The 19,309-nt window shown below is 44.0% G+C and overlaps 1 protein-coding gene across 6 annotated transcripts in view; it reads right to left on the bottom strand.

The window, feature by feature from the left end:
- BICD1 (BICD cargo adaptor 1) overlaps window positions 1-19,309 on the bottom strand; it is a 204,353-nt gene that overhangs the window by 58,844 nt on the left and 126,200 nt on the right. For 3 of the 6 annotated variants that reach the window (XM_007502541.2, XM_007502545.2, XM_007502543.2), the window contains exon 7: window positions 10,643-10,850. In XM_007502541.2, coding sequence (XP_007502603.1) covers window positions 10,643-10,850 — 208 coding nt within the window. Of the gene's footprint in view, window positions 1-9,458; window positions 9,653-10,532; window positions 10,851-19,309 lie in introns of those variants that run through there. The other 3 variants (XM_001377041.3, XM_007502544.3, XM_056797372.1) reach the window with 3 other exon arrangements.

The following is a 19,309-nucleotide window of genomic DNA, read 5'->3' as shown; positions in this document are numbered from 1 at the left end:
TGCTTTCACCAATGATTCTCACTTTACCGCTTCTCAATCTGTTTTCATATTATTTTTCTTATACAATACTTTATGCTTTTTCCTTTTCTTCTTCCGTTTAGTATTTTGACTTTGTTTTATTATTTCTTGCTGTTTCTTGGAGTCATTAGCTTTCTATTCTCCAACTTTAATTTTCACAGAACTTTTTCTTTAGTAAGGTTTTATACCTTTTTCTAAGCTGTTAATTCTCATTTTTCCTCCCTAGCTCTCTGACAATTTTTTCTCTACCACTCATTTCAATTTGAAAGTCATTTTTAGTTCTTTTTAAAACTCTTCCTTGAACTCTTTTATGAATCTTTGTTGGATTTGTGTCCCAGCTGTATTTCCTTTGGGCCTTATAAATGTTATTTAAATCCTTCTCCTCTTCTGTATTTGTCTCTTGAGCTTCCTGGGTGTCAGGATAGCTCTTTATGGCCAGGTTCCTTTTTGTTTGCTTATTCTTTTCCAACTACTCCTTGACTTTGGACTTTATGTTAGTGCAGATCTCTGCACAATGTAGGGGGTGGGGGAGGAAGGAAATGTCTGTTCAGAGCTTCTGTCCTCACATTCTTCTGCTACTTTCACAGCTCTGGCTAGGGACCTGCAAGCTTTTATTGCTCCAGTCAAATCTAGAAATCTAGAGATCCCCAGTTTATTTAGTGGGGAGGTAGAAACCCCAGGTTTGGACCTTGTCACAGGAGAGTTTCCCCCTGAGGGAAGGTCCCACTTCACCAGACAATGAACATCCTGGTCCTTTGGGTGGGAGCAACTAATCCCATCCAATATTAAGTATCTCTTGTCCCAATGGTGTCTCCCCCTGGCTAAGGTCCATTACCAAGGCGGCCCAGCCCTGGGCTGAGTCTTTCCCTTTTGTGTCCATTGTAGGGCATCAGCCCCTCACTGTCATTCCTGTCTGGAGCTCCTCCTTTTCCTTTCTTACCATTGTAAAGTCAGTCAACTGTCCCCCTCATCCTAAGCCCCCGGGGCATCTAGAGTGGTCTAGAGGTTCCCCAAATTCTTTTGTTCCTGGAATCATCATTTAGCATTGTGGCACTCCCAGGGGTAACATCCTCAGAGTCCAGGGTTTGCACCTGAAAAGATTGTGGCGCCCAACTCTGAGTAAAGGGCCAAATTGGACTTCTCCCTCTCATGCTTAAAGACTTGGTTTTTCTGACTATTCAATAGTTCTGTGTTATTTCCAAGTTAACACTCCTGAGGTGGGGGAAGGTCTGTTCATTGCTTTCCTTGTCTGAATTCTACAAATTTCTGACTCATTTTGGAGTCAGCTTGTTCCTCGTTGGAGTATTGGTAAACTGATGCTGGACTTAATCATTAGTCCTACATTCGTTTCCAGAACTTGTTTAGTATACAGCAAGGGTCCACTCTCCTGACTGCTCCTATCCACCCTAGTTCTGTAGGCTGGACCCAGGGAATGGATGACCGGATGGCTGGCTGGCGCCTGTTCCTACCACAAAGATCTGCACACAAATCCCAGGGATCTCTTTCTGCCCCAGGACGTTCTGTTCCTGCGCCCTGTTTTGGTCCTCTTTCCATACTGCCCAGAATCTTGGCCAGAGCCTCAGTGTCTTCTTCTATCTCCCAAAGCTGTCCTGACGTGGAAACTGGATTCCCTGTGACCTTTCTGAGCTGTTCCGATGAGAACTCAGTCCGCTGTGCTTTCTAAACCCTTATTAATGTAAAGCTGGGGAGCAAGCTTGGCCCTGATGCTTCTTCTTGTTCTGTCATTTGACTGCATCCAGATCCCCCCTTTTTAGTAGTAAAGAGTGACTAAGAAAAATTGTGATGTAGGAATGGAATGGAATAGTACTATTTAAGAAGAAACGACAAATATTGAGAATAAGAGAAGTTGGGAGGGATGGATAAACTGAGTCAAGAAAACGACAACATGGCTACAGCTGAGATGTCACGGGTTAACAGGGTTCTGATGGCCTTGTGGTCTTTAGAATTGCCCTGGAACAATCTGAGAAGGCAGGGCTAAAGGCCTTCCAAATGGCTTTCCAGGATTCTACCTGAGCACAAGGACAGGTGAGAGTGTCCAGGACAGTGCTCTGTCTCCCTGGGTCCAGGCTTACCTTCTGAAGGGCTGCTCCATCACAGACACCCTCCCCTCCTTCCTTAGAAGAACACAAAGACAGTGCGGAGAAGATGGCGGCTGACCATGAAGGGTTTCAGGAATGACACATCATGAAGGTATTAAAGATGTATTCAAAAGTGGATGCCAACCAGCAAAGGGCTCCTGGACCAGACATAGCTGGAGACATTTCTACTGCATGCTGGGTAAATACTGACTCTTTCCATTGGGTTGGCTAAATGTTTGATGGGTTTAGAAATTGTCCCTTCAAAGAAATGGAGCTGCAGCTGGCGGACAGGCTGAAAAGGTCTTTTTGAACCTCTACGGCTTACTTTGACCATCTGAGTAAGTTTTGACCAGCGTTCTGGGAAGAGGAAGGTTTGCATTAGTCAGGAAGGACTTTCAAATAACTCCTTCCTGGCCCCCTGGCTGAGCAATCTTGTAGCCACCTGTTTCATTATCTTTGTAATTGGACTTGTAATCTTAGGTAAAAACCTGGGATGCTCCCTTTGTTGAAGGATACCCAGAAACCCTCAATGATGTGAAAAGGTAGAATAAACTGGTCTAAGACCAGCGTGCACTCTCTGTCTGTCTGTCTGTCTGTCTCTCCCCCCTTCCTCCTCTCTCTCTGCCTCTCTCTGTCTCTTTGTCTGTCTGTCTGTCTCTATCTGTCTGTCTGTCTGTCTCTCTGACTCATCTCCCCGATGGATACCACAAAATCAGCAGCTTTCCCTGTGACTTGTCTGTTATTTTCCCCATGCATTCCCTTCCCCAGTCTTCACCCCCCTTCCCATTTGTTTTCCCAGTCTTTGGCTTCCCCCGTGGGTGATTAGAATCCACACACGGAATTTTGGAGAGGCTTTTCAGGCAACTGGTTTGGGATTTCGCTTTGTGGCTTAACTTTATAAAGGACTTTACGTGTGTGACAGACGGCCTCTTTCATGGCCCAAGGACTCTGGTACTGTACGGCCCTCTATCAGACTACTGACCATCAGGGAAGGTGGGAGGGAGCGAGGGAGAGACTCATCCCCAAACGTGTCCCCAAACGTCAGCTAACAGTTGTTAAACATTGTTTCTACGTGGAATTGAAAATATTTGTTGAAAAAATTTTTGAGAAAAGAATGACGACATTTTCATTGGGAGGAGGGGGGGCATCTCATAAATTCTGAGTGTGAAAACGTAAGCCAAAGAGACAAAAATGCAAAGGAAAGAGAAGGGAGACATTGCCGCCACGCATAGCGGGAAGCCTAGTATTGCGAAATTGAAAATGGATTTTTCATTCGATGTTGTTAAGACTTAATCAAGCTTCATTTCACTCTCTTCTTCCTTCCTGGTTCCCTCTCTTCATAACTTCGCCCACTCACATTCCAGAGAAACTCGATTAGCCCCAAGGGTCACGTCTTGCCAATTTAAACCAGTGCTGCAAGTCTTATTCATTCCGTGTAGACCCAGACCGCTCTCACTACCAGAGAGAACTTGGGAGGAGCTGAGATGAACTTACTGGCCTGTCCTGCGACCTGACTCAGATGTCTTACTTGTGGGTAAGGGCTTTCTCCAGAGTGGATGGCAGCCAAAGGACTGAACTATCAAGGTGATTCTGGAAAATCAGAAGAGGGCACGCCTGTGCGGCTCGAGAGTTTGCTCTGTCATCCTGGAAGTCACCACAAGACCCAGCTTCCCTCCTCCCTCCGAATCTCTGGTTATTGAGAGGACTGGCCCAGCTACTACGTCGATCCTGCTCTCAACTAGGTTGCTCAGAATTTCTGTCACGACAATATTAGAGATTCAAATCCATAACTCAGTTGGTTAATAAGCATTTTGAAGTGGATGCTATGTGCGAGACAATCCAAAGAAAGGCAAGAAGAGCCCCCGAGGTCCAGAAGCTCACGTTCTAATGGGAGAGACAATATGGGACGAGGGGAGCCATTAATATTAAGTGGGGGAAGAAAGGATTTTTTTTTTTTGCTGCAGATGGATTTTAGGTGAAGCTTGAGGAAAGCCAGATGGCAGAGTTTATTGATGAATACAGTGTTTCAGAAATGGGGAAACGGCAAAACAGACCAATGAGGTGGATGAGGCTTGGTGGAATGAGACTCCCAACTAGAATGATGCTGTAGAGAAGTACAGTTTATTTAAGTGAAATAGGAATAAAATAGAAGGGGGTGGGAATAGGGAGGTAGATGAGGACGATGAGAAAGGAAGAGGCAGGAGGAACCCAGACTACTCAGAAGATATGCTCAATGAGAAGAAATCGATGGGAAAGCATGATTGACAATACTTGTGTGCAAATCAGCAGGAGACAGCAAGAGGTATAACAGTAATCCAGTGCCATGCAAATCCTAGGTGCAAAGTGCCATCATCACACTCATCATCAAAGCAGAGCAGCCAAGACTTTCTCGACTTGCCTTCAAGATCATTTCATTCTTCAAAAGGGCCAGAGAACACTGAGGGGAGCTGCTCTTCTGGATCTGCCTATCCTGAATAGGGAAGATCTAGTGACAGAAGTAGAAATGAGAGGAACTTGGTGGAAAAGTATCCTCTCCATTGCAGAACTGACTTGTCAAAGAAAAGAAGAGGAAAGCTGGGCATCATCTGCCATGTGCATTCCAGGAGAGCAGAGCTTATTTCAAAGGGTTCAGGGAAAGGAGAGTTAGGTTTTCCTGCGGATGGGAATCCCTCAAAAAATGAACTTTTGAAGACAAGAAAAGAAAAGAAAAAGAAAAAGAAACATTCTGGTGAGGAAGAAAAGAAATTATAAAAAGAGAACATTTGGCTTCTAGGAAACTTATTGACCCCAATTTTAAAAGATACCATATCTAGATGAAGGAAACAGGCAGGTAAAAAAGGATGAAGAGGAGGGAAGGAGAAAGTCCTCCAAGAATCGTGTCAGGAGAACTGATGTTGAGAATAAACTGAATCTATCTAGAAGTTATAGAAAAACAAAACCTAATGACAGAGAAAATAGAACTACCCAAATCTTATTTTGCTTCTTTTCTGTGCCTGTGACAGGTAACCTGGCATGGCAGGCAGAAAGATCTGGATTTCAGTCCAGCCTTGGATATACACTGGCTACGTGACCTTGGGCAAATCACTTCTTCTCTAGACAATCTAGGCAACTGAGATGCAAAGTTGCAGAGAAGGTGCCAGTCTTCACTGATAGCCAGAGCTCCCTAGGACAATGTCACAGTTCTGATCTTTATTAATATCCCTCTCTTTTTTTTCAGTCCTTATCCTTCTTGACCTCTCTTCAGCCTTTGATATCATTCACCATTCTCTTTTTCTTGATACTCTCCCATCTAGGTTGCCATGACATTGCTCTCTCCTAATTCTCCTACCTTCTGCCTTTTCCTTCTTAGTTCCCTTTGCTGGGTCTTCTTCCACACTTACTAATTATGGACATCTCTTTTCTCTTTGTAGTCTATACTCTCCCTTGTGATCTCATCCTGTCCCATGAGTTCAGTTATCATCTTTAGGGAGAAGACACTCCAATCTACTTATCTAGCCTTAATTTCTCTACTGACTTCCAACCTCACATCTCAAATTGGATATTCCCTAGCGAGCTTGAACTCAACATGTTCAACTGAACTCATTATCTTTCTCCCTGAAAGGCTCCCCTCTTCCCCATTACTACCATCCTTTCAGATACCCTGGCGTCCAACCTAGGTGCCATTTCTGACTTCTCACCCTGCCTCCCCTCGTGTACCCAATCTATTGCCAGATCCTGTCATTTTTACCCCTGTCACGTCTGCCATAAATGTTTAGTTCTCTCCTTTAACCCAGGGGATAGGCTCTCATCATCTCATGCCTCAACTATTGGAAGAGCCCTCCAGTTGTCTCCCTCCATTATTGTCCATTCCCCTGCCAAACTGGTCTTCCCCAAACCCACTATGTTCATTCCCTAGTCAACAAACTTCAGTGCCTGCCTGTAACGTCCAGGATCAAATAGAAAATCATTTAGCTGTGGAAGCATTTCAAAGCCCGGCCCCTTTCCTATCTTTTCTCCTCCCTGTGGTCACGGCCAGTGACCTGACTATGACTCTGCCTTGTCCAATCTCCTGACTGTGGTCATTTTCACTGCCTGGAATATTCTCCCTTTTTCTCTGTATCCTGGACTTTCTAGTTCCTTCAAGACTTATCTCACAACGTCCCTTCTAGAAGAAACTTTTCCATTCCCTCCTAATGCTTGCTAGTGGTTTCCTTCTGAGATGATCTCCAATTCAGCTTGTATATTTTTATATCTTCTACGGACATACTTATCCTCCATTTGAATGGGAGCTTCCTGAGGGCAGGGACTCTATTTATCTTTCCTTGTATCCCTGGGACTTAACCCAGTGCATGGCACACACTAACTACTGACTGCCTTTCATTTGCCAAAGAGGACAATCTTGGGTTGGAAAGAACAAAATGAAAAGAGCTGTAGAAGGGAATCGGAGAACTGAGATACACAGGAAGCTAAGAGATTCTCTGGCTGCCCCTGAGGATCACGGGATGGAGGAGACCTATAGCTTAACTCCTGGAAGATCCAGCAGGTAGATTACTGAGCCAAATTCAACACCCTTCGTAACATCGTGTACTTACTCGTTCTGCAGGCCTAGAGTAAAGCTCAAAGGTCTAGTTTGGGGGGGGGGTTGTTTTTTTTTAAAGAAGAGAATGGAGCTACAGATCACATGACAGTTAGTTTGACTTTGATTCCTGGGAAACACGGAGCACCTTTTTATGAAAATATACAATTCAATACAATTTAGGTCTGTGGGACTTGGAAAAGGAAGCCGTGATCACAAAGAGCCACTAGTTTTTAGTCATGCCAAACTAGCCATGCGGTCTTTGGGATCGTTTGTCCAGTCTTCGTGTGCCCTCCGAAAAGCGTGTGAATGGGGGGGACACTCTTGATCAATCTGGCCTCGATTTTAGGAAATTCCTTGACGAAGCTTCTCACACTCTCCTGGTGCACGGGCTACCTATGGGGAGATGGTGTCGTGGGGTGCTTTGAGAACTAGTTCATCTGCCGTAAACAGCGGGCATGGGCTACACGGTTAGGTCGACTTCAAAGCCCAGGAGACCCACCTAGCAAGCCTGCAGATCTTTCGTGCACTAGGAGGGCTAGCTCGCTCGTAGGCTTCCTCACATGTAAAATGGGAGGGGAGGAGTGCCCGAGGTCCCGTCCAGCTCTGGATGGCTATTGCAGGACAGAACCAGGCTCCAAAGGAGATCTGAATAGGCTACAAAACTGAGCCGAATCTACTGGGATAAGATGGAACAAAGCAAACAAGCGCTCCATAAGTATGGGATGAAGGATTGGGAGCAAGATGGCAGTTTGCCTGAAAAGGGGATGCAGGTACTTTGGCATACTCGAAGCTCACTGGGAATCAGCAGCATGAAAAGACTTCTAAAAGACGTGCCCTACTGAACTGCATGAAGAGAGGCCAGGAAGGAGAATACCAGAATCTGGTCAGTCCTAGAGTGCTCCAGCCTCGACAGACCGTTTCTAGAGTACTGGGGCAAGTTCTGGGCACGCAGTTAAGGGCGAGCATCAAAAGAAGGTGACTAGGATGTAGAGAGCCTCCAGAGCCTGCTCCATTGAGAGCAGTGAAGAAGCTGGGGAGTTTTTAGCCTGAATAAGAAACCCTGAAGACAACACGAGAGTGTGTAAAGGGCTGTCTTGTAGGAAAGTGATTATTGCACTTGCCCCACAGGCAAGACTCGGAGAAATGGGCGGAAGGTATAGAGAAGCCAATTTCAGCATGATGTAAGGGAAAACTTCTGCCATGTGTGGGACTGAATGAAGGGCTCTGAGAGTCAATTCTCCCTCAATGGAAGGGGCAGCTGATTACCATTAATCAGGTTTATTGTTGATGTGGGTTCTTGTTCAGGTGAGAGTAGGATTTGATGGCATCTGATGACCCTTCCAGCTCCTTAGAGCCCATTGATAAATGCATGCCAGAGATTCTTTCGGACTCTTTCATTGCTTTCCCACTTAAGGTGTAGAGAATGTTTCAGTTGTCATTTGAAAGTAATACTTCAATTGTGTGTTTAATTTTCCTGGGAAGTCCGAGTCTACTTTTTGTGACTGAATAAGCGGGGTGATGCTTTCATTATTTTAGCTGCATCCCATTTCTTCCTCTCTCCCACTGGAGGGATCCACATTAGTGAAATCATGGAATCAAAAACTTGGAACTGGAAGATGTCATCTAGAAGTCATCCAGCTCAATCCTCTCATTTGACAGAAGAGGAATTGAGTTTAGAGAGGGGAAGTGACTTGTCCAAAGTCACAGAGTTAGTAAATGGTAGAGCTGGGATGTGAACCCAGCTTCTTTGACTCCAAATGCAGTGCTTTCTTTCGAAAACCTTTACCTTCTATCTTAGTATCAGTTCTAAGACAGAGAAGTGGCAGGCAAGGGCTAGGCCACTGGGGTTAAGTGACTTGCTCAGGGTCACACAGCTAGGAAGTATCCGAGGCCAGGTTTGAATTCAGGTTCTCCTATCTCCAAGCCTGGAGATCTATCCACAGAACTACCTAGCTGTGCCTGCTCTTTATACTACAGTGCTTAAATATAGAATGTAGCATCAATATAGAATTTAGCTTTCTGAATCCAGAAACTGCCATCTTGATCTACCGAGTCACTGATTTCAATTATACTCAATAGATTCCTTTGAAAATATGCCTATAGTATAGTTCCTTTTCCCAGGTTTCTGGGAAGCATTCCTTTTATTCATGCTCCCTGTTCAGGCCTCTTCTCCTTATCAAAGTTCAAAGTAAAATCCAAAATGATGAAGTTGAACGTCAGCTGGGACAATTTGAGCAGCTTTGAGTCCAATAATGGCTTTGCCTTAAAAAAACATTTTAGGGTTTCCAAGGCAAGAGCATCGTGCCGAGCCCAGGGTGCCCTTGAGAGCAAATGGGCTTCCAAGACTTACTAGCTTGATGTTGTTCAGGATTTGAGGGAAAATTTGGATTCGTTACAGAAGGCCTGTTGGCTAGATTCGTCCTCTTCTAAAGAGTGCACTGAAATTCTCTCTCAGCTCCCCAACGCCCCGGGGCGTCCAGACGGCTATTGATTGTGCCTCCTGCCTCTGACTGACTGTCCTGTGGCTAAAGACACACCTTTTCCACCCATCTTTCCTCCCCTTTGGCTTTAACAAGAGCCTCCAGAACTTCTGGGACGTCTCCTCTGACCACGGGTAAAAGAGTGGGAAGAGGAAACAACAACGTCCTGTCCTGTCGCAGGGGAAAGACTGGAGATTTCTCTAAGTCAGAGCACGTGCGGAAGTGGGCATGTTCGGAAGGGAAGAGAAACGTGTCTATTCAACCGCCATTTGCATCACATGCACCCAAGGAAAAAATGTTTACCTGGTGGTGCCACAGTTAACCTTTTTTCCTTGCTGAGCCGGTGCCCCTGGAGGAATTCACTCAGGGAAGGGGGGCCCCTCAGGAGAAATGATTCTGTGGAGGTGGGATCAGGGGGGACTCTTAATAAATGCTGTTGGTAGAAAGCCCCTGAAGTCCTGGGATGGTTCTGATCACAAAGGGAAGGTGAAAATTGTCTTGCAGGAAGGAGATCCAAGAAAAATACATATAGAAAACAAAAGAGTTTCACTTTAATTACCTTTCAACACCTTCTGAGTGATAACATCATTTTCATTGCTTTTTAACTTGGCCAACATGACAAACAAGTCCTTGGGGTGCTACCTTCTGTGGTGCCCAGGGCAGGACCCAGCCAAGTCTGTTTGATAAGCCCTTCTGGGCCGAAGAGGAGATTTAGTTCAAGTCAGTCAGGTTGGGTCTCCTGAGAAGACACCGCTTAGCGTCTGACTGGGTATCGGGGCTCTAGAGTGGGGTTGGTTTTACTGGGACTCTGGCTGAGGTCCCCAATTCCAGCCGCGAAGAATGTACCCTTCCGTGGCTTGGATGAAAAGCTCATCGCACACATAGACAAGACTGCCTGCTTGAATAGAGCCTCCCCCTCCATTTTAAGCAAACACAGACATTCTCGTAGCCAGCGATATGAACAAACGGTACAAAATCCCAACACGTTCATTCGCTTCTCTGGAAGAAAAGAAAACCGCCAAGCAGCTCAGCTCTCGGCCATGTCTGGGGGCTTGGACACACCCGGAGCCCCTCTTTCCTCATTCAAGAGAGCAACACCACTTTCGCCCATCTTAGCTCCTTGGGGGAGGGAAAGTTACATTCATGCATACGAGAAGCAGCCCAATAAACTAACTAACAAGACAGTTAAAAATTCTCTCCATTAGCCAAAGGAGCAATGCAGATCCCAGTCATCAGCCTCCCCAATATCCAGCGGCTTTCTTACCCCCCTTCCCCCGCCCCGCCCCGCCCCGCCCCACCCCAAAAGATTATTTCTTCGAACAAATTTAAGTCAAATCTGGCCGCTGCACCGTACTGTAAAGAGCGCTGCATGCATACCTTTTCCTCTGAGTGCCACTGCTGAGCAGTATGTTTGGTGGCTGTGGGCCCTGACTATGCAGGAAGAAAGTGTCTATGGTGGGCACGGTGGCTGATGCCTCCCCACTTACTTTAGGGCTGCCGATCTTGTTCTTTCCAAGCTTGCCTTTGCTCCTTCGCGACTGCTCGTGGTCAAACTCTAAGTCCTCCAGGCGCTGAGTCAGGGCGAGCTTTTGCTGGATAGCCATCCGTAAGAGGGAATTGAGCGTCTTCTTCTCATCCTCCGCAGCCGCCAACTGCCTTTGCATCTCGTCCAGCTGCGTAACGTATTCGTCACATCTGAAGCCAAAGAGAAGGGGCTCGTGAGCACGGAGGGGCAATGGGCGGGCTGGCCGAATCCGGGCTGGGGCCGGGAATGCCCTTATCTGCCGCCTAAGCTAGAAGTGGCCCCATCAAGCCCTCCATCAAGCTGCCCTTACGGCACGCACGGAGAGAGCGCCACAACCGGAAGGGACCAATTCACTCCTGGCTGGTTCTTGGCTACTGTTGCCCTTCTCTTTCACTTTCACCCTACAAAATCCCTCCGGCTATTTCCATAGAACTAAGGTCCGACACTTTATTTCTTATTTCTCACCTCCTTTCCCTGGCCACTAAAGGGGGAACCTATGGGTAAAGCTTGTCCTTTTATCCTGTCCCATCAAGATGTCTCCCAAAAAGAGAAACAGCCCAGTTTGGCACAAAGAGTGCTGGCTCCCGAGTGAGAGGGCTTGAGTTCAAATCTCATGTCCGACCCTTAGTTCTTATGACCTTGGCCAAGGGGTCTGGGCCTCTTTTCTCCTCTGTAAATGAGGGGATGCGCTTAAATGGCTTTGTCCCGTCTAAGGATTGGTTTTTTCTCCCGGAGATCAAAACTTCTCCTCCTTTATGTCCCCTACCTACGGCACACAAAGTTTGGGAAGGAATTCAATTCAACACACATTGACTTAACACTGACTCGATTCAAGGCACTGAATGAGATGCCAGGCAGACCAGACAAGTCCCTGTCCTCAAGAAGCTGATGTTCTGGGGCAGACACAGCATATGAACAGACAGAGGAGCTGGCTGGCTCAGGGAATAGTGTTGGGCCCAGAGTCAGGAACACCTGAGGTCAAAGCTGGTCTGTACTCCCTGGGCAAGTCACTTACCTCTATTTTCCTCACTTTCCCCCTTTGTAAAACGGAGATAATAATACATCTCCTCCTCTCAGAACTGGTGTGACAGTCAAACGAGATAATAATTGTAAAGCATTTCGCACAATGCCTGGCATCTAGTAAGTGGAAATAGTTGATTATTATTATTATGGCTATTATCGTTGCAAGCAAAAGAAATTGCAGAAGGGAGAGAACGTTGGTAACGGAGAGATGTTGCCTGGTGCGGGTGGGGGCACCTGAGTTGAGCCCTGAGGGAAGCTTGGAAAATGGAGATGAAGGAGGAATGCATGCCAGGGTCAGAAGGGTGGCCTAAGCAAAAGCCCAAAGAGGAAAGAGGGAATATCAAGCTTGGGAAAGAGGCTGTGGGCCAATGGACATGAATATGTGCATGACATGGAGGAATGGGGAATGAGGCTGCAAAAGTTGGCTGAAACCAGGCGGTGCGGAGCTCACAAAACTCATCCCAACTTCACAGGGAAATCCAATAGCACAGGGTGGGAAAACAGGTCAGAACTCTGAACTTGTCGACACAAATGGGTGAGCCAAAGATCGGTAACTTCTCACAGCGGCATTTCAAGTTACAGCAACTTGTTGGGCTTTGATAAAAAGTCGTAAAAGTTCCAGTTATACAAAATCCTAAAAACATAATAATGGTTCTCTGTGCGAAAAGTCAAATCATTCTGCTCTGGTTTTAACAACGTCATTACAAATGCCTAAATCTGAACAATCCCCCAAATGGTCATTTATGGTATGAAAGAACTGACTGTGATTGGACAGGGATTTGTTCTCTGCTTCCAACGAACACTAAAGCAATGTATTTATTCTTCAATTGAAAGTCAATGTTAGAAATAAATGACCAGGACAGGTAAGGGGCAAAGTGAATAGAGTCAGAAAGGCTCATCTTCCTCAGTTCAAATCCAGCCTCAGACATTACTAGCTATGTGACTCAGGGCAAGTCACTTAATCTTGTTTGCCTCAGGGGGCAAAAAAGGAAGAAATAAATGACCAAATAATCCTCTAGAATACAAGCATCAATGGCAAAGAATTGGAAATCAAGGGGCTGCTCATCAACTGGGGAATGGCTAAGCAAATTGTGGTATATGCTGGTGCTGGAATACTACTGAAGCCATAAGCAAGCTAATAAAAAAAGTTGGAAAGAACAACATGGGATAATGAAGAGTGAACTGAGTAGAACCAAGAGAATATTATACCCAGCTCCAGAAGGAATGCTATGACTAAAGCAAATCTCTCCTTTTTCCCATGTCACTCATGTGACGCCATCTGGAGGCCAAATACCAGCGAGTGAGTTGAGATAAATGAGCCATGGGAAAATGGAAATTAAGAACCAGTGAGTCAGGAAGCAAGGAGAGTAAAAAAAAATATCAGGAGAGAGCAACAGGCACTGCCCTCCCCCCCCCCCCACAAGTGGCCCCGGCAAATTAAGAAACTATGATTGGTTCCTGAAATATGGCATGTGTGAGTTAGTGGGTGGAAAAAAATGTTTATAATTGGAAGCCAGTAGAAAGTGAGAGCCGTGGGTGTGCGTGACAGAGTGTATAATGGCAGCCACAGATTAGAAAAGCTAAGCGTCTATCTACCTCTCTCCTACTTTTCCCTCTCCTCCCTACTACTACTACTTTTGATTTAGTAAACTTATTAAGCTACAACCAGCCTCATAGTTGCTCATTCGTATAATTGGAAGAATCAATTGTGGATGTAGCCTCCAAAGAGTGATTAAAAGGTGAAAACATGAAACAATTATTGTGTATGAACATGGCCTCCCAGACAATACTTTCTGCAATGTGGGAAGGGTGGGGAGGGGCTGGCACATTTGTGGATGAGATTTATTATGTAGATATGAAGAAAAATAAGCTAAATATATATGAGATTTATGATTCCATTCATGTACAGTCTTCCTTTTCTTTGACTATAGAAATGCTTTGGGGTTTGGGGGGATTTTTTGGTTTTGTAAAATTTGAAATTAAAATAAATAAAAGTTAAAAAAATAGAATGAATAATACTTTAACATACAAACACATACAAGAAAATTCAATACGAAATAGGGATTTCACGATTAAATTGCTATAGACCTCAAAGAGGTTGACAGTGGAGGTTTTAACCTATGCTATTTTCCTGTACTTAAAAATATATATATAATAGCTGCTCTGGTTGTCATGGTAACAACACAATCAATCACCATAATGGAAGAGAAGGAAGGTACTTTCATAGCAATATAAGACTTAGCTCTGGAAGGGTTCTTACAAATTATCTCATGCAACCACCTTATCTTATAAACAGGTTATTAAAATTTGAACCCAGGTCTACTGACGACCCCCTCAACAGATGGTCTGTTCTGTTGTATCGCTTGTTTAATCAATGTAAACTCATATTAAGATGATTTTTCTTCTAATAGAAGTATCTGACTGGATTCTCAGACTTGTTTGCACACCTAAGCAGGGTCTTTACCTAGCAAATCTCCCAGAGAATCTGAGGAGATAGAGTATGTGCCCTGGGATTTCTGTTGTACAAGCATAGAGGATTGAATTCTGTATTTTCCCTGGGGTAGCCTATTTTTGTAGGACCCCAATACAATTCACAGTTCTGGTGCTGACATATTATCAGCTCCTTAGAAGCCCTAATTCTTCTTCAGAATCACCTTAAGGATGAAGAAGTTTTCCCAGCTTTTTAGAGGAACTCAAGACATCCCTCATCATCTGGAGCAAGTAGCTTTCTCTGGTACTACAGATTATCCTAAAAAAGTATGCAAAATTTATTTACCTAAGTTCCTTTATGAAACTTTATACCAAATTCCTTGGTGGGCTTTACTAAATACTCCCATTTAGTCCCCTTAAGTCCCCTTTCTGTAGAGGCAAATGTCCTGTCTTGACTAAACTTTGCCTTCATATATGCATGACTAAGACAGACATGTCCCTCACCTCCATGAGATGGTCAGTAATTTGAGCTGCGTTATACATGTCTGATCACACAAAACATTTCTACATTGGTCACGTTGTGAGAGAATGTTCATATAAAGCCGAAACCCCAAGAGGAAAATACTCTGTAGGCTCTGATCTGAATTCAGACTCCATCGCATTTTTTTGGTCATAAATCCTTCAGAAGCGTCTGAGAAGAGCCAAGTCCTTCACAGTTGATCATTCTTAAACTACTGCATACTGTTCTCCTGGTTCTTTTCACTTCACTCTGCATCAGATCAAGAAGGTCTTTGAAGGTTTTTCCGAAATAATCCTGTTCATCATTGCTTACAGTATAATAGTATTCCATCTCAATCATATACCATGATTTGTTCAGCCATTCCCCTCAGTTTTCAAATCTTTGCTGCTCCAGAAAGAGCTGCTAGAAATATCTTTGGGCAGATAGGTTCCCCTCCGCCCCCACTTTAAAAAATCTCTTTGGGATACAGACCTAGTAGGGCAGTACTAGATTAAAGGGTTTGCAGTTTTGTAGCCCTTTTCAGTACAGTTCCAAATCGCCCTCCAGAACGGCTGGATCAGTTCACAACTCCATCAGCCATACTTTAGTGTCCCAATTAGTGGCCATCCCCTCTGACTTTTATTATTGTCCTTTAATTGGCATCTCTCTGATCAAGAGTGACAGAACATTTTTCACATGACTAAAGACAGCGTTGATTTCTTCATCTGAAAACTGTTCGTTCATATCCTTTGACCACTCATCAATTGAGGAAGGACGTCTATCCTCATACATTTGGCTTGGTTCCCTACAGATTTGAGAAAGGCAGCCTCTATCAGAGACACTTGCTGTCAACATTTTCCCCCAGCTTGCTGTTTCCCTTCTAATCTTGGTTGTGTTGGTTTCATTTGCACAAAACTCTTTAAATGTAAAATAAGAAAAATTGTCCATTTTACATCTCCTAATGTAATCTGTCTCTCGTTAGGTCATACATTCTTCCCTTATCCGTAGATATGACAAATAAACTATCCCATGCTCCCCTAGTTTGCTGATGGCATCACCCTTTATGTCGAAATCAGACTCCCATTTTGACCCTATACTGTGTGAGTGTGTGTGTGTGACATTGGCCTGTACTCAGGTTTTTCCATACTGTTTTCAGGGTTTCTCAGCAGTTTTTGTCAAATAGTGAGTTTGTGTCCCCAAAGCTGGGGTCGTTGGCTTTATCAAACACTAGATTGCTAATTTACAGTTGAATATTCTGCATCTAATCTATTCCACCGATCTAGCATCCTATTGCTTAGTCAGTGCAGTTTGAGATCCGGTGTGGCTCAGCCACCTTCTTTCAAATGTTTTTTCTCATTAATATCCTGGATATTCTTGACCTTTTGTTTTTTCTAGATGAAGTTGGTTAGTATTTTTTCCAGATCTATAAAATAGTTTTTGGTAGTTTGGTACGGTGAATTAATTTAGGAGGATTTGCCATTTTTATTATATTGGCTTGGCCTACTAATCTTTTTCCAGTTGGTTGGATCTGGCATTATTTGTGTGAAAAGTACTTAGTACTTCTGCTCCTGCAGTTCCTGTGTTGGTCCGGGTGGGTAGACTCCCAGGTATTTTATATTGTCGAGAGTTTTTAGTTGATTCTCTAAGTATAAAATCATGTCTTCTGCAAAGAGCGATCATTTCGTTTCGTTTCCTCATTGCCTACTTTAATTCCTTCGATTTCTTTTTCTTCTCTTAGTGCTATGCCTACCATTTCTAGTACAATACCGAATGGGACGGCTTCCATGTTATCCCTGTTACACATACCTGCTGATGGTTTCGGGTGTATATGACTTATTCTAAGGGAAACTCGATGTATTCCTAGGCTCTAGTGTTTTCAGTCGGAATGGGTGTTTTATTTTGCCCGCAGCCTTTACTGCATCTCGTGGGATAATCAGGTGATCTCTGTTGGTTTTGTCTTTGATATGGTCAATCATGCTGATAGTTTTTCTAATAATCCTTGTGATTTATTGCTGTGGTCTAGATGTATTCTTACCCAAAGACAGAGGACATTTTAAAAAGATAAAATAGGTCACACTGATTATGTAAAATTGAAAAACTTTTGCAAAAACAAAATTTATACACATCAGATAAGAAGAGAAGTAGTTGAATGAGAAAAATCTTTATATTAAATTTCTTTGGTAAGGTTGTGGTAGCCAAGGTAATAATATTTTAAATAATAATTAATAAATATACATAAGTATATTTATGATAATATATAAGTATATAGCCATTTCCTAATACGTAGGTGGTTAAAGGATATTAACAAATAGTTAGGGAAAGAATTGTAAAATACTCATAGCCCACATGAAGGAATGCTCCAAATATTAATAATAAAAAATGCAAATAGAAATAATGCTGAAGTTTCATCTTACTCCCTGAAAATTTGTAAAGATGACATAAATGGCAGTTGTCAATGTTGGAGGGGTTGTGGAACGATAGGCACACTAATGCATTGTTTACAAAGTCATGAAGTGGTATCATCATTTTGCAAAGGGTTTGGAATTATGTACATGAAGTGACAAAAATGTCCATTGTCCTTGGGTCCCTTATAATCCAAGGAAGCTGTTCATTAGAAGGAAATTTCCACATAGACCAAAATATTTATAGCAGCACTCTTTATTTTTTTTTAACCCTTACCTTCCATCTTGGAGTCAATACTGGACCTCCCGTCTCTAGACCTTACTCTTAATCCACTGAGCCACCCAGCAGCACTCTTTATGATAGCAAAGAAGTAGAAATAATGTAGATGTCCATCATTTGGAGAATGGCAAAACAAATTGTGGTGGGTGACTACAATAGAGTATTATTGGGTAGTAAGAAATTACTTATTTCAGTTCCTAAATGAAACTTTCTACCAAATTCTTTGGTATGTTATGAAGTACTTCCACTTAGAACACTTACTTTGTAGGCAAACTTCCTAACCAACTGAACCACTCAAACATTTTGTCTTCATCTATATGACTAAGAGAAAAGAAAAAAGAATTTGAATTTTCCATCATTGTTTACCATTTTACACTCTCAGATGAGAAGTTCTTGGCTAGGAAATCCCCTCTGGCCCAATCAATAGGCCAGTGTGCCTTTGTGACTCCTACATGAATCTCAGACATGAGGAAGCTGAATTAGGGCTTTCACGTTGAGAAGGGAAGAGAGTCTCATTTACACAAGGGTGATAGCTGGGAAAAGAATGAAGGACTACAGGGAATGGCGGTCACACTGAGGATGAAGAAGAGAACTAAGGATGGTAAAACACAAAGAAATGTGGGATAATAAAAAGATGAAAGCCAGATAAAGGCAGTTCAGAGTTCTTAAACCAGGAAGCGAAACCTTTGTGGGGTTGGCAAGTTCAAAGGTAGGAGTACTTCTGCGGAGAGTTGGGTTGAATAGAGGAAGAGATTGTGGGAATGGAGTCCACTAAAGAATGAGGAAGGCAGTGTTTGGAGAGAAAGACTGAGCCGGGCACTGAACACACTGGCCAAGGAAGGAGAACATTCTGAGGATAGATGGATTAGAGCCACGAGGACTTCCGTTGGCGAATGGAGAAGCTGCTTAGTGAAAATGGCTAAGGGAAGGTCTGGAAATGGCAACAGAGCGCAAAAATAGCCTAATTCGGCCCATGCAACCACTGGGTTGGGGAGATGAGAGAAAGTAGCCAGTATTTTTTCTTCTCTCCTCCAACTTCTCATACCACTCTCTTCCACTATCTCCTGAGGACCTCAATCTGTGCTTTGCCTCTCAAAATGGAGGCCATTTTCTGAGAACTCCCTCTTCCCCCTCCTTATCTCACATCCCTCTGATGCTGCCTCCACTCCTACTCTCCTCAACTCTAGCTTCTGATGATGAGGTCACTCTTCTGCACGCCAGGCTGCAATCCGTCTCTCCCTCCCTCCTGGCTTCTTCTCTGCTGCCACAGACACCCTCATCCCTACCCCGGGCCCCATACTTATCGAGCTTTGAGAGATGCTCCCATGACTACCAGCCACCATCCTAGCTATCTTCTCCCCTTCTGATTTAAGCTCCTCGAGAAAAATGCACGTGATTTATGCCATCATTGATCAGACTGCTCATGTCATCATCACTCTCTGAAGTCATCAATGATCTCCCTCCCAAAGCCCACCCCCTTCTGAACTCATCACCTCCTACCTTGGCAAATGCCAGGCCTTTGCCCATCGCACCTGATCTCCCTGCCCGTCTCTCTCATCTAACTATGCCTCACAAAGCCGCCAGCATGATTCTGCTCAAGTGAAGGTCTGGCCATGCCCTCTCCCAATGTGGCAAATCCCAGTGGCTCCCCATCAGCTATTAAATAGGAAATACTCCTTTGCTGTTCATCGGAAACTCTCCACAATCTGAAATCTTGTCACTTTTTCAGTGTTCTCACAGTCTACTGCCTTTGCACTGGCACGGAATGCTCTCCCTCCTGTTTTCTGGCTCTCAGCATCCCTTGCTTCTTTAAAGACTCAATTCAAGTGAGACCTTTCTCTGTCCTACAAACACTTACTGCCGTCCTCTCTAAGGTTCCCTTGCATCCCGTCTATATTTATCTTCTATGCACTGTTGTAGATCTCGATCTCAATCTGGAGTGATCCTGCTCTATTGATCTGCCAATCTATCTACCCATCTATCTAGTTCCCCCAC

Source organism: Monodelphis domestica, chromosome 5 (genome assembly GCF_027887165.1).
Source record: "Monodelphis domestica isolate mMonDom1 chromosome 5, mMonDom1.pri, whole genome shotgun sequence".
NCBI lineage: Eukaryota > Metazoa > Chordata > Mammalia > Didelphimorphia > Didelphidae > Monodelphis > Monodelphis domestica.
This window is presented reverse-complemented; position numbering and strand designations above follow the sequence as displayed.